The sequence below is a fragment of the Tachypleus tridentatus genome, chromosome 4 (assembly GCF_004210375.1).
Source record: "Tachypleus tridentatus isolate NWPU-2018 chromosome 4, ASM421037v1, whole genome shotgun sequence".
NCBI classification, from domain to species: Eukaryota; Metazoa; Arthropoda; class Merostomata; order Xiphosura; family Limulidae; genus Tachypleus; species Tachypleus tridentatus.
This window is the reverse complement of record NC_134828.1, coordinates 40713302-40729471: the sequence shown is the minus strand read 5'-3', so window position 1 is coordinate 40729471 and position 16170 is coordinate 40713302. Positions and strand designations below refer to the sequence as shown.

At 33.0% G+C, this 16170-nt stretch overlaps 1 protein-coding gene across 2 annotated transcripts in view; it reads right to left on the bottom strand.

Annotated features, from left to right (window-relative positions):
• LOC143248918 (serine/threonine-protein kinase PAK mbt-like) overlaps positions 1–16170 on the bottom strand; it is a 37062-nt gene that overhangs the window by 15105 nt on the left and 5787 nt on the right. For both annotated transcript variants that reach the window (XM_076497910.1, XM_076497909.1), the window contains exons 3-6: positions 14529–15341; positions 13579–14013; positions 7857–8045; positions 1014–1147 (exon numbers count right to left, since the gene is read on the bottom strand). In XM_076497910.1, coding sequence (XP_076354025.1) covers positions 1014–1147; positions 7857–8045; positions 13579–14013; positions 14529–15341 — 1571 coding nt within the window. The remainder of the gene's footprint in view (positions 1–1013; positions 1148–7856; positions 8046–13578; positions 14014–14528; positions 15342–16170) is intronic.

Genomic DNA, 16170 nt, shown 5'->3' with positions numbered 1-16170 from the left:
CTTCCTACAATCTGCTTGACTTAAGGTGTAATTTGAAATAGCACAGATACCTTTCTAATACCTGATATAGGGAGTGAGTTGAATTAGCCAGTGTCTGTAACAAGGACACTAGCATTATTTTGCCAGTTGTGCTTTTTTTTAATTTGTAGCTATAATTTCATCAACTTTCTGTTATAATAATAACCAATTCAATTCCAAATAATACCATTTACTTCATTTATCTATGTAAACAACTTTTCTATAAATTATTATGTAGAATTAACATAATCTATATAATTGATAAAAGTGGGTTCTCTGATATTAGGGAAGATGCATCTTTATATTACCCTAACTGCTTATGTCCTGAATAACAGGTGAAACATTACAACTGTTGAAGAAAAGGATTTTCCACTGGAAATTTCTTCTACAGGTTAAGAGACAGTAAAATAAGTAGACATATTAAATAAGTGTGTCTCTTGAAATTCCTATACTTCATACCCATGTGATAAGTATTAATTTTTACTTAAGTACTACTGCTTTTTTCTATGCAACTTCTCAGTAGTCTTGCCTTTGTCAACCAAAAAAGACAATTAACTTGCAGTACACAACATATGTTCTATATTTCACAGATTCCTCTTTTTGAAATAACTACTGATACATTTCAAAAGATACAAGTTGATTATATGTTAGGTGTTTGTATTTCAGAGTAGGTGAATCAGAATCAAATCTGTGAAATTGTATAAAATAATCCCTGCATTTTGTGCAGTGGGTGCATTACAAGATTGACAGTCAACCCTTTAGTGTGGACAATATAAATATTCACTATTAGAAAATATAATACCTGTAAAAAATGTACATTACAAAACAGTAATTTAGTATCTGTAAACCAATGACATCCATATTAGAAAATACCATTTTTTTACTTGCATGGACAAAGTTTGCTTTACTTGAAAGTTGCATGTTTTTTTTACTTGCATGGACAAAGTTTGCTTTACTTGAAAGTTGCATGTTTTTTAACTTACGTGTTTTCTTACCTTGCATGAGTTACAATATCTGTCAGAGCTCCTCCTTCCAGAAATTCCATAACAACCCAGAGTTCGTCACCCACTAGGAAACTGTTGTACATTTCCACTATGTTTGGATGATGATAATCTCGCATGATTACTACCTACAGTTAACAATATGAAAACTTGGCAACTGAACAACTTAAACATGTGTAACCAAAATAAAAAGTCTCAGTCTTTCTTAAGATACGATAACACATACTATATGAAGACAAATAACTTCATCATTATTTTGAACTCATTTATATACATGTTTTTAAATTTTGTGCAAAGATACACGAGGGCTATCTGCACTAGCTGTCCCTAATTTAGCAGTGTAAGGCTAGAGGGAAGGCTGCTAGTCATCACCACCCACTGCTAACTCTTGAGCTACTCTTTTACCAACAAACAGTGGGACTGACCATCACTTTATAACACCCCATGGCTAAAAGGGCAAGCATGTTTGGTGTGACAGGGATTCGAACCCGCAACCCTCGGATTACAAGTCGAATATTTTGAATTTACTTCCCTTCTTAGTAATTATGAAATATATGGTCAGTGCTCCAAACAACATACATAACTGCATTCAAAATAAAAAACAAATATGCATGCTATACCTTGACATATACATGTGTTTGCAAACACATGAAAACCTGAACCAGTATTAAAAGAAACAAAGTATGGAAAATTATTCTAACTTTGAATTATGGATCAAGTTGTAGGATTTGATGTATGATCCCTAACATAAAATCCTATATGTAATATGCATTCCACCATTATGTGGAGGTTAACTGTATCTTTGGTTTGTTCTCCCAAGGTATATTGAAGAAGCCAAACATGGCAAAACTACAGTCTACAGCAAAGTGACTTAAGAAAGGGGTAATAGATTAAGCATGCACTATGGTTCGTTTATAATAATGTTAATAACAAAATAATAATTAGCGATGTCGAGAAAACCCACTTGTAGAGAAATATACATGCAAAAACGGCTCGTTTGGGTTGAGAAAATATTTTACATAGAAGAGCAAACAATGTTTCTACCTTCTTCGGTCATCGTCAGATTCACAAAGTAAGAGGTACCTGACCGGAAGCTGACCACATGTTTTTACTATGTAAAAACTACACTGACAAACACCACACCAACATTATTTATAAAATACAACGTGATAACTACCACGACTTCTATATTGGAGAAACAAGTAGAAAAATGGAAACCAGATTCAAAGAACATAAAAAGTCACCTTCACACGTTTTCAAACACTGCAAGTCAAATAAATACAACATAACCATAGAAAACACTCAAATACTAAATAAAGAAACAAACACAAAATTAAAGAAGCCTTACTTATACATCAACTTACATCCAAAATAAACCAATATAAAGGAACGCCTTTATACCTATATTAATATAATAAAATAAATAAAATTATACATTCAAACATCTAACACCACCCTCTACATTCCGACACTCAGTTACACAATCCCTTCCAAACATGTGGTCAGTTTCCGGTCAGTTACCTCTTTCTTTGTGAACCTGACAATGACCGAAGAAGGTCGAAACGTTGTTCGCTCTTCTATGTAAAATATTTTCTCAACCCAAATGAGCCATTTTTGCATATAAAATAATAATTGCCTAGTAAACACAGCAAAATAGCATCAAAATGTTAAGTGCTAGACTGCAAAGAAATCACTGAAACAAATATTATTCACATAGTCACTTCGAAGTTCTTCACTTTCAAATTACAGTTTATTTCAAGGAGTAAATACTCATATCAAAAGTGTATCTACAGTACTACATAGTGACAAATATTCCCAATCACTGGTTTGCTTTTACACAATTTTCTTTGTAGGTACAAACTTTATAAGGACAAGCATTCCAGAAATCAATTTGCTTTCACACAAATTTCTTAGTAGCTGCAAACTTTATAATGACAAATATTCTCAATCACTTGTTTGTTTTTGCATAGCTTTCTTAGTAGCTACAAACTACATTGTGACAAACATCCCCAGTTACTGGTTTCTTTTTACACAATTTCCTTAGTAGCTAAAACTATTTTGCAACAAACATTCCTAATCACTGATTTGCTTTTGCATAATTTTCTTAGTTGCTACAAACAATGTAATGACAAACATCCCCAGTTACTGATTTCTTTATACACAATTTCCTTAGTAGATACAACTATGTAGTGACAAACATTCCTAATCATTGGTTAGCTCTTGCATAGTTTTCTTAGTAGATACAGGCTACATACTGACAAACTTTTCCAGTTAATGGTTTCTTTTTAAACAACCTCCTTAGTAGCTACAAACTATGTATTGACAAACATCCCCAGTTACTGGTTTGCTTTTGTATAGTTTTCTTGAGTAGCTATAAACTAGAAAGTAACAAACACTCCCAGTGATTGGTTTCCTTTTGCATAGTTTTCTTAGCAGTTACAAACTACATTGTGACAAACATCCCCAGTTACTTGTTTCTTTTAACAGTTTCCTTAGTTGCTACAAACTATCTACTGACAAACTTCCCCAGTTACTAGTTTCTTTTTAAATAGTTTCCTTAGTAGCTACAAACTATGTGATAACAAACATCCCGGGTGACTGGTTTGCTTTTGCATAATTTTCTTAGCAGTTACAAACTACATTGTGACAAACATCGCAAGTTACTTGTTTCTTTTAACAGTTTCCTTAGTTGCTACAAACTATCTACTGACAAACTTCCCCAGTTACTAGTTTCTTTTTAAATAGTTTCCTTAGTAGCTACAAACTATGTGGTAACAAACATTCCTGGTGACTGGTTTGCTTTTGCATAATTTTCTTAGTAGCTACAAACTACATAGTGACAAACATCCCCAATTACTGGTTTCTTTTAACACAGTTTTCTTAGTAGTTACAAACATTCACATAGTAACAAAACGTCCCCAGTTACTGGTTTTTTTTAATACAGTTTTCTCAGTAGCTACAAACTACATACTGACAAAATTCCCCAGTTACTGGTTTCTTTTTAAACAATTTCCTTGGTAGATACAAACTATGTAGTGACAAACATTCCCAGTCAGTGGTTTGCTTTTGCATAATTTTCTAAAAGCAGCACCTGCAAACTGTATAATGATAAATGCTCCCAATCATTGGTTTGCTCTGTATAATATTCTCATAAACTATGAACTACATTGTGACATCCCCAGTAACTGATTTGCTTTTGTACATATACAATTTTAAGAGTTGTTTTTTATACTATTGTTAGTGAATTATGAAAATATTTGCACATCTTAAATTATACACGTTTGAAAGCTACCAAAATTGTCTTCAATGAGAAGACATCACATAATCTGAGATAAGGTGAGAAAAGCTTAAAGTTTAGAGACAGGTTGAATGTGCAAGAAAAGATACCATTAGAGGTTTAATCCAGTAATACGTGTACAATGTTTCGACATTATTTTGCTACCAGATTTAAGCCATACAAATATATATAGTATGAAACAAAGGGATCACATAACTGAAGACTGCTTAAACCTTAATAAAGTTATTTTGTTCATATCAGGCTCTTTGTACAGCCCTGTGTTACTCTTCTGTAAAATGTTTCACTGCCACTCTCCTACCATCCAAGTGGATACCATAATAAAAAATGAGTTTAAAAATATTTAAATAATAATAAACTATTGCAAAATAAAAATACTAACAGTAATACCCAACCTGTAATGAAAGGGTTAACCCTTTGTGACGGGTCAGTTGTACTTAGTAATAATTGTCTTGTGATACTCTCCACCTACATCAATGCACTTCTATCCTGGTATAGCATATAAGTACCTCATTCACATAATTCTATTACCTTTTCAAGATTGATACCATCCCAGTCTAATACTGGCTCTTAGTGGGGAGGGAGGGTCAGAGAGTGCTAGAAGAGGTCAATATTACTGGAAATACATTTTCAATTTAGGAAAATGTTAGCTTCCAAACCATACTTATATTCACTGCCACTTATAGCTAGAATTCCACACCGAAAAGGTGAAGGGGCGAGTGAGGGTATTATTCATACAGAGAGTCTACATAGATCACGGGTATACCAAGATAAAAGTAGTACCTGTGTAGTGGAACTGCACTACATCTATAACATGTATGCTCTTTGCTCTGAATTTATTTCCAATAGCAAGGGTGGAATTGTAGATGAGTAATCATCAATATAGGCCAGTCTCAATCAGGCAGACAAGAATCCACTACTAAGGGTTGTAATTAAGGGGTCTTGGTCCTTATATCCCACAACGTTATATACAGATATACTTTTGATTGGATATCAACCTGTAAGCATAGAGTGATGCATTCCAAACCACCAGAACCATAATGCAAAAGTAAGCAAATCCAGAATGGACAAATTTTGTCCTCCATCTGAAAAAGCCTGAAAGGCAACACCTAAGGCTTGGAATGACAGGATCATGTATGCATGCCCCACTCAAACAAAGGAAGAGAACATATTTAATCTGGAATTATGAACTTTCATCCTCACTCCCCAACCAAATGAGCAAGGAGCCTTCTACTTGCCCCCATAATGATGGGGAGGAGATGGAGCAACTGTGAGCAACCAAGGATCCAAGTTACAATCACTCCAGCTACAAAATTACAAGGAGATAAATGATGTCCTTCCATGAACAATATATGGAACTGATAATGATCACAAAAAAGGACCATGCACAACCCAACCAGAGAGCCAAGCATCAAATCTAAACAGAAATTATAAGTAGGCTTCCACATAGGCTGGCACAACTAGTAAGACCTGGGAAAAAACAACATCTAGGGACCTGGGTAGAATAGCCCCCAGCTCAGTGTTTGCTGGGTGAAGGAATTTAACAATCTTGAGAAAAAGACTCTCCCATCACCTCAGTAATTTGAAAACCAAGTGTGTTGAGAACTCCTTATCTCCACTAGTGGAATCTTGGTAGTAATGAACATTGAAAAATCCTGAGGAACTGTGCTCTGGAAACAGTGCAACAGATGAACTGACTTCTTTATATTTTTAAAAGCAAACTGATTGCAAGTCATTCTAATAATCAGCAGGGATGAGCACAATCCCCCTTAATTTTACTCATGATAGTCCATGAGTGGTGGTCAAGCATAATATTTTAATATCACCTGGTGAGCTCCTAGGTTGTCTTATGGAGCATCTTATTTCTACAGAGCCTGTTGCATCCAGTAATAATTACAATGAAGTAATGGTTGTTAGCAGAACTGGCTTGATAAAAGCACATCTGTCTTGGCAACACTTGTCACAGAGCTGGATTCTGTGAAAATTAGGTAAGGGACCCTGAAATATAGAAATAAAAATACTAATCCCTCAAGCAGAAACAGTTAACATTGTTACAGGAGATAAGCAAAAAGAGACTACCATATCAGGCAAATAATGGAAGATAAAGGTATTTGAGGAGATCCACATACCTATTTATAGAGCGGTCACCATTGGGCAATTTGATTTGGCTACTGAGAGCATAGAAAAGAAAAATCTGATCAGATGTGATTCACAGAAGATACCTGCAAATAAATGAAGAACAAATCTCCTGCAGGTCATCAGCCTTAGGTTAAGTGCTTGTTGATTGTGAGACACCCAAAGCAGTGATATTAATCTTGGAATTCATGTTGTAGCAGTCAAGAAAAGTTTATAAAGGAAAAATAAATGCAATCAGAGTAGGGGGATGTGCACCTGACTGCTTTCAAATTTTCAGGGATCAAGACAAAAAAGAAAGATGTACAAGTGCTGCCAATCGAGAAGTGACAGTTCTTTAGAAGTGCACACAGGGAGTCACATAAGTCTAGTACACTCCTACTGGTTGAGATTAGATTCCAATAGGGGATGCAGAAGGCTTATGGCATGCATAATAAAAAAAAAGAAAAGAGAGCAGCAACAAAGGGAATAGTTAATCTTGTGAGAGGAGGGAAGTACCATATTGGAAACAAGGATAACAAGTTCAGTGGCAATGGGAATCAAACAACCCAAAACCCCTAAATAATGAGGCACCTTAATCTATTGTGTAACTTCTTGCTTAAAACAAACAAATAATGTGAGTATTTTGATTAACTGGCTGTTGAAAGAATCAATAATAACAATAATTGAAACACTTAATTTTGATTAGTTGATTATTTTTTGACAATCAATGTAAATGTAATTTTGAATAATTGTTAGAATAACCAAGCACAATGATAATTGGAAACATTAAATTTCCATTAGTTCATTATCTATGTAGCATTCATCACCTACTTGTACTATTAATTAATCAATTAGTTAAAATACAATCAATACAGTTGCTGCTCGTAGATAACCAATTAACATGCCCAGTACTAAACATTGGTTTGTTCTCACCCTGCTTTGCATATACATGTAGTTGGTCTTTTTGGTCTATATATATCTAGATAAATTATTCAAATAGAAATGTTCTATTCTGTATTACTCTTTCTCTTTTCTTCATCTGTTCAACAGTCCAACTACAACTTAAGTTTAACTCATCTCCTTGTGCTAACTAGTAGAATATTTGCTAACTTTAATGATTCATAAAGATATAAATAAAACCTAAACATCTAATCTCTGGTAAAAAAAAAAATCAGGTTTAAACTAAAAAAAAATTAAGATTATAAAAGTTTTGCTTTAAAACATATAATTTCTGAATTTTCTATAAACTTCAGCATAAGATTTCTTTATTTCTTTCTCATTAAAAACCAGTCCTTAATGTTAAAATTTTAACTTTATCTTCTTACAAATCAGTTCTTATGTTCTTGAATAATTTAAAAAATCCTCTACATTCTACACAAACATTTTTTTATGTTCTGCTTAATTTTAGCAATTATTTAACAGTTTACCTCATTAAACAAGAGTTCCCTTCTCTGCTGTTTGCGAAGGTCCATTTTCTTCACTGCCACTTGCCTATTGCTAGATTTCTCAGTAGCAATGCATACAATGCCAGTTGAACCTTCTCCTATCTTGATAAAATTTTCCAGGTCTTCCCTTGGATCTCCTGGACTTACAACCATCTGTAAGGCTGCTCGAAACTATTCAGGAATAAAACCTTAAATATAAAAACCTAACACATTGATCCAAATTGGTTATAAGCTCAGAATTATACATGGTTTGCAGGAATATAATAACAAATTGATTTGAGTTAGCTAAAAATAAAATGTAGAAAACTTGTATAATGGAATATTGTTTTTAAAATTTCCAAACAATTAAATGTTCTAATTCTATCAAAAACAGTATGGGATAACAAGGTACTTGATACAAAGATTAAACAGTATAACACTAGAAGTAATTTACCTATCAGTACAATTTTCTGTGTGACCTGGTAATGTTCCAAAATACAAAATAACGAAAATTCTAAAAATAGTTCATATTTTGTAGGTGAAAGTGTCAAGACTCAATGTTAGTGGTTTCAGAATACTCAGAATAAATTACAAAAAAAAAAAAAAGTCTCATTTTGGCATTTAGTTTGGTATTGAGAGGGATGCTTAAATGAAAATGAACAGAACAAAAGCCTGCAGATGTAGAGACTATGCTATGAATAGAACCATATCTGGCCAAGAGAGCTGATCCTTAGCCAAGTTCAGAACTCTGACACATAATAAGCTGCAAGATAAACCCAACAGAAATAATTATAAAATGGCAGGTCCAACAGATGGAAGCAGAGACTTAGAATTGGTGTCTCCTTGACAGATGATTTATATGAAAGAGGGAAATGGGAACTTGCTTGACAGATGGTGAGAAGTTTAAGGACACTAATGTGGAGTGAGAGAAGGCACATCCCCAAAGTCACACAGTCATTCAGAAACATACCCTGCAAGCATCTGTAAAGAGATAGATATCTAATTAAGAAGCAGCAAGGAAATGCTTACCATGGTGTCAGCATGGTCAAGACGAAACATTGAGAAGAGGAAAGGGGAGGTTCACAATCAAAGACAATCAATAACGTTCCACTGTTTCCAAAGATTCTAGTGAATGAGGTGCATGTGTGTACAAGTTGAAGGAATGAACAGTTTGAGGGGAAGCCAATGATCCTAAAAGCAAAATTAATAAATCTTTGTGACAAAACATTCTCCTGCATATAAGCAAAGTGATGAAGGCTGAATTAGATTGTGATGGGAGTTAAACATGCCCAAATGTATAAAATTTGGGGAAAGCATGAAGAAAGATTTGATATTCCAGTTAAACCAAGCAGCCTCTTATAGAAGAATGCAAGTGTAAAAAGAGTGCTCCCAACAAGGAGCAAGGAAACACATATCATTCATGTGATAATGGAACCTCACCCCCAATTCACAAAGAAAGAAGACAAATGCCCCATGACTCAATAAAATATGTAAGGAATAGATGAAATGCCAGAAAGAAGAGCACAAAACTGGAAGACAAAATCCTGTTGGTTGAAAAAGAGAAAATGTAGGGAGGACAATGTGACCAGAATGTTAAAAATGTCTGAAATGCCAACTTGGGTATTCACTATACATATATATGAGTGAAAGTAAGTATTGGAGAGAAAAGAATCCCTCCATACAGTACAAATAAAGGATATGAAACCAGTAGAGAAATACCATGCTGATAACCATATGTCAGTCTGCAGTCTTCTTGGGGACCACAAAAAGATGAGAGTAATAACCAAGTTTAGGGGTAAATATCTTCTGGATGGTGTTCCTAGCCAAGGAATTTGAGAACACATTTTCAACATAAGGAAGAGAAAGGGGAACAGAGGGAGAAGAAAATGAAATGTAAAAAGTGGAGAGATAGGGACAAATTAATCCTTTAAACATTTTTCTGCAAAAGACATTGTGTTATGTCAAAATTTAACACCTTCACTATCAATTTATGTGAATTAAATTAATATTATAATGTATAATTCAAAATTTCATGTTAAGTTTAAGTCATTTTTTACAAAAGAAACCTTTAAACACTACTTAACACATCATATATATTGTTACATCACCATATAGCTATGAAAATTCTCTATTTTGCCATTCTGTATCATCAATAACACAAATTTTGTTCCTGGATAGTATGTGTTATTTCTTAATTGCTTATGTTGTAAAAGTACAGAAAATGGCCATTCTTCCCTTCTAACTTTGCTTGTGTGGCCTGGATAATGAAATTTAAAAATTAACCTATTATCTATGTAAAAATGGGCAAATTTGGACATTTTCATTTACTTAAGGTCTGAATAAAACAACACATGAATCAAGATTTACATGTATTTACACTAAAGTTATACAAAAATGTTTAGAAGCAAGTAGTTTTTCAAGATTTGCAACAGTAATATAAATTGCTTTCACGTATCAGCTCCCAAATATAGTCTCCCATCGTGTTTTCATTACATGCTCCCAGGTCACAAAAGCAAAGTCTGAAGAGAAAAATTGGTCTTTTCCATTTACTTTAGGCATAAGCAATTGAGAAATAACACTTTCTGCCCAGGAACAAGAAAAAGTAAAAATTTTGTTACATAGTGTAATATAACAATAGTTGTGTAGATGTATGCTTGGATTATAAGATGCTTACTTAACATTTTGACTAGTACATTTCAATGAATACAGTTGAAATGAGTTATAAATTTTATCATAACTATCTTCAACAGATTTGTTTGAGCTTTGTAGCAAATACGTAGATGTTACATACACATGTGTATAGTCAAGAAGCTCATTTTACACTATAATCTAAAAATGATTATTTTGCACAGTTGATGTCACAGAGTACAAGTAACTGACTGTGGTACTGTTGACTGCTTGATAAATTATAGCATTTGCAGTTGTTTCTTACATAACTATGTTATGCTTAGAGATACAGTTTAATGACTACTGGCTACTAATTTTTTAGTCAGGTAAAGTCACTTTTGTCACATTTTGTTCCATAAACAAACCTAGTGAATGAACTTGTTTGAAATTTGACAATATTCCTAAAAGTATGAAAGTTAAAAAAGTAATTTTTGCTTTTTCTATTTGTTTAAAAAAAATTTTGTAATTTAATGTAGTTATTTGCTCTCACATTTTTAATAGCTTACCTGTACACTGATTTTTATATAAAGTAAAAAAACAAACTATCTTTTTATCTTAGTTTTCACATTTCATTTGTATAAGCTCTAGAACCTCATAAATCAATGTCAAAAAGGTTTTAAAGATAAATAATAATATTTTATTTTCCATTTTTTCTACTATATCTATTATCATCAACATGCAGTGCAATGAAATGTTTAACAAAAGGAAATATGTACATACCTTTCAATTTTTAGAGAAATCCACTGGAATATTATTACTTTTCTAATACCAGTAATTTCAAGTCTATCTTTTTACTTGTTTTAAATTTTACTTTCAAATTATTCATCTGTTATCATTTATACTAATATGCTACCTGATTCCTGTGAATAGAGCTTTATGAAGTTATTTTGGCAGACTCCCCATAGACAGGTTGCTAAAATTCAATGGCTCTTAAACCATCTTGATTATAACCTTTCAAAATCCAGGTGATTATTTAAACTTATTAAAATCATTAAACCATTAAAATGTGATTTTTAAAACAAACATAATAAATAATTAACTAAAACATAAAAGTACTACCTAAATAGTTTAAGTGTCTCTAATGATAACATATTTGAATAAGAAACCACTGTAAGCGTGATAGTCAATCAGGCGTACAAGAATATGAATGAGAGTTACATGTACATTGTAAAGAAAACTGAGTGCCAATTTCAGATTCCCCATTTGTAGAGTACATTATAAACTGAGCTCTTTCTAATAACTACACACACTTGTGTTAACTATCTACATGTACATTGTAGATTTGAAGGCAAAGTATAGAAAGAAGATGGGCATGGCTACCATCAAGGATTGGAAAATTTATGTTTCCCAGACATTCCAACTTGTAGGCTTTAGATATCACTTGAAAATCAGATCAAACATATGTACTTATTGTTTAGAACCACCTGTACTTGCCAGCTTGTGTGTCTAAATAAAAAAACATAATATACCTCAAGAGCACTGTTGACAAGATCAATAAGTGGTGAAGGAAGAGAAAGGAAATAAAACATTATAATTTAACTATGAGAAAAGGAAAAAAAAGCCTGAAATTATGAATTTAACAAAAGGAAAATCTTTAAAAAATATTCTACAAAATATTAAAAGGTATGTATTTTTTATTTCCTAATTTTAAATATTTCATTGCATTGTACATTGATGATAACAGGTAGAGTAATGATATGGTAAAGAAAATTAAAAATAAAATGTAAAATTTTTCCTTAAAAACTTTTGATATTCATTTTGGGAATTTTAGAGGTTATGCAAATGAAATATGAAAAATTTAAAATAAAGAAAAGCACTTTTATACTTAAAATGAAAATCACCTTGCACTATTTTAACTATTTGAGTGCCAGAAAGTACTATAGATAAACAATATTTTTATTAAAAAATACAAAATAATTTCACTCTTTGAATACAAAATTATAAACTTTAACAAATTTTTAAAAGATTTTGTGACAAATGCTCAGAGTTACATTACATTTTGCATATATGATCTTTCCCAATCGAAATGATATAAAATGCATAAACCTAAGACAAAATGGTGAAGAAAAATCTAAATGGGCCTTAATGTCAGGTGAAGAACAGAAGAAAAAGTATTTTTGAACATGGGTTTCATATAGAAAAGCAAGGGGAGAATCAAAAGACAAATGTCAAGGAACAGAATAGAAGGGTGAAGATTGTACTCTACAAATAAAACTGTGTCTAAAGAAATGACCAATGGGAGAAACAGCTGGTAAAATCATTACTTTAATCACATTAAAATTGGGGAGAAGGAATTTCAGCTGAATGGATGGGAAAAGGAGGTTCCCACTGTGCATGAAGGAACACCAAACGTGTTGACTAATAACTATCATGGCCCACACAGACAATAAGCCTCTAGTAGCCACAGAGGATTCTTATCACTATCATGGGACAAAGCAAAAGTTAGCATCATTTCAAAATTGATAACAGAAGATAAGCAAGAAATTTTTTTTTAAAAAGAGTTTTGTAAACTTTTGCAAATCTCATGTAATCCATTAATAACTTTAAATCTAAATCCATTTCAGAGCAATACAGAAAAAAAGAATGAAGTTATTTTGAGTTCAAGTGCTTAGAAGGAATTACTGTACAAGGATTTTGTGTAGTTCTTCTATTGTATGAGGGCAACTGTAGTAGCATTATGTCATCATGCACTAATGCTTCTTCATTTTATGCACAGGGATAGTGGCATGCAAGTCTCATATACAGATGAATGAAGTCAAGATATTCTGCATGTTCTATTATTTTCTAGGGAAACACTTTAAATATATTTGACAATCTATTATTTCCTATAAACATACTTGAGATCACATACTATGATGATGAAACTTTGTATCATCCTTTCTAATAAAGGTTTAAATATGCATTTTTAATTTTGTAGAACAAATAAGCATGTCAACAACAATAAATGTAATACAGTCTCTTCAACATACCAACATTTACTTTAAAAATTGTAATAAAAATAAACATAGCTAAATTTAAATTAATTATTGTTCTAGACAATCATTGAGATATACAGTACCTGTTCATGTGATAATCTTTGTTGTTCTGGATGATGACCATGGCCAGATTTAGGGTATTGTTCTGGATGAGTACCAGGGCCAGATACAGCAGACTTAGAGTATTGTCCTGGATGATGACCATGGCCAGGGACAGCAGACTTAGGATGTTGTTCTGTGTGGTGACCATGGCTAGAGACAACAGACTTGGAGTGTTGTTCAGGATGATGACTGTCTCTAGTGACAGTTGACTTGGGATGATGTTCTGGATGATGACCATGGCCAGGGACAGCTGACTTAGGGTGATGACCATGTCCAGGGATAGTCAACTTTGGGTGATGATCATGGCCAGGAATAGCTGACTTAAGGTGATGTTCTAGATGGTGACCATTACTAGTCAACATGGGACTCATAACTTTATTTTTTGATGATGGGACAGGTGGTTTCGGAGAAAGATCCTAAAAGAAATGGCTATACTTGTATGAGAGATGTTTATATTTTTAGTGAAAATATTAATAGACATCATTTACGGACAACAAGAGTAAACTACTATAAACAATCCCCTAGATATTAAAATTAAAAAGGTGATGTCTAAGACTCAAAGAAAATGATTTATTTTTATTCATATATGTTTGTTTCCTAATAGCCTATACTAAGAATTGTGATTTACAGTTGTTTGTTTAACTAACACATCATATTAATTTAGGAGAAAAAAACAATACTCATTCATCTATTATCATTTATTTTATGAAGATCTTAATCAGGTCCATAAAAAACATCACACAGTCTACTATTTTCTACAGCTACATTTTAAATATAACATGTTCTCATAATTTCTTAAGACAAACATAATCAAGAACACTATTATTTACTTTGATAAAACTCCCTTTAATAAATAAGTGAATAATTTTCAAAATTACTAAAACATTTTATATTAAACATTCTACATGTAAAACATATTAACATGACTCACTCTTGTTCTTTCATTCTTTACATTTTGAGGGTTTAAGTCTCTTGGATGGTTTAAGTGGTTCTGAGACATGCTGTTTTTTAGAATAGGGCTATGAGAACCACTACGGTTTCCAGAATGTTGGGTTGAACCTGATGATGAGTGAGAATCCCTGTACTGTTTTTCCATGACAGGAGGTTCAAGTGGACTTTGCAGAGGAACACCATTGGAAATAGGTGATGGAAGCATGGGTCCATGGTGAATACCTGCTTGAAAATTAGAAGTCATGGATGGATGTTGTTCTTGGTAGCTTTGTGACTGTGGACAAGTTTGGTTATCAATCATGAGTCCTGGTTTAGAGGTATAACCTGGCAGACTAGTTGGTGCAGAGCTTTTATCTTGTTCTCTACCTAATTGGACACCAGGATGCATACTATTATTTCCACTATCTGTTTTGTCACAAGAGGGAACAGAGCCTTGAGAAGGAGCAAGTGCTCTTGAATTCTGTAGATTGGAGTGGCTCCCACCCATATGATTTTCCTGATTCTCTGAATAAAAGTTTACTGGATGGCCATGACCCCAGTGTAATTGGCCAGGATGAAACTGGGGGTGTGTGTGTGGATGGATATGAGAATCGTGAGAAATTTGGTGAACATGAGGAGAAATCTCATGGGATTGAACAGGTAGCAAACTTTCATCTTCAGGTACTGGAGGAGGAAGACGGCTTAAATAGTCCCGCCGAGGTTGAGGAGGGCTTTCTTTCCTCAGCGAGTTGGATCGTGTGACTGAAATTGGTCCATTTCTGATTTGAGAAGAGCTTCCACCTCGAACAATTGTCTATAAAGAGAAGATATGCTTCATGCATTTTACATTTATGAATGTTTAAGCAATCATAATATTAGTGTGATTTCTAAATGCAAGGCACTGCTGTCAATTAACTGATATATGGAAATTATAAATTGAGTTAACTTGCATTTATCAGTGAGTATGGCTGAAGTACTTAGATTACCCATTCTAAACTCTAAAGAATTGCTTACATTTTGCCCAACTACTGAAAAACATCTTGGTATCATATTAACTCATTTATAAATTATCAGAAATGGTTATGGTGGTAACATGCAATGTTATTTATGAAAGAACATTTCATCTAACTATCACCAAATACAATGAATTTGGTTACTATTATCCGATAAATTAACATACAAGCAATTTGTGAAGACTGTTAAAATATACCATAACAGCACAGAATGCTTCATACAGATGTGCAAGTTATGTGGTAAAAAAGAATGGCATAATTTCCCCTGACTTTTTTCCAGATTGAACAATAATTTTTCAATTCTAATTCCTTTTAACCCTTTTGGCACGGTTGGCGACCACAGTCAACTTTTAGGCTTAGGGCAGCAAACGACCTTCCTTTATTCCTGTTATTCTATGTATTGAATTTATCATATATAGTATTGGGTACAATCACTGAATATTTCAGGACCTTTGTTGAGTTATTGCCGAGATATCATGTTTTTAGTACTGATACCATAATTAGTTGAAGTATCAAACATATATATTCAGTGCCAAAAGGGTTAAACATTTCCTTACTGTAATTGTGTAAAACAAAATAAACAAATTCTTCTGGAAATGCTATGTTCTTATATTTTCCATCACATCTTGA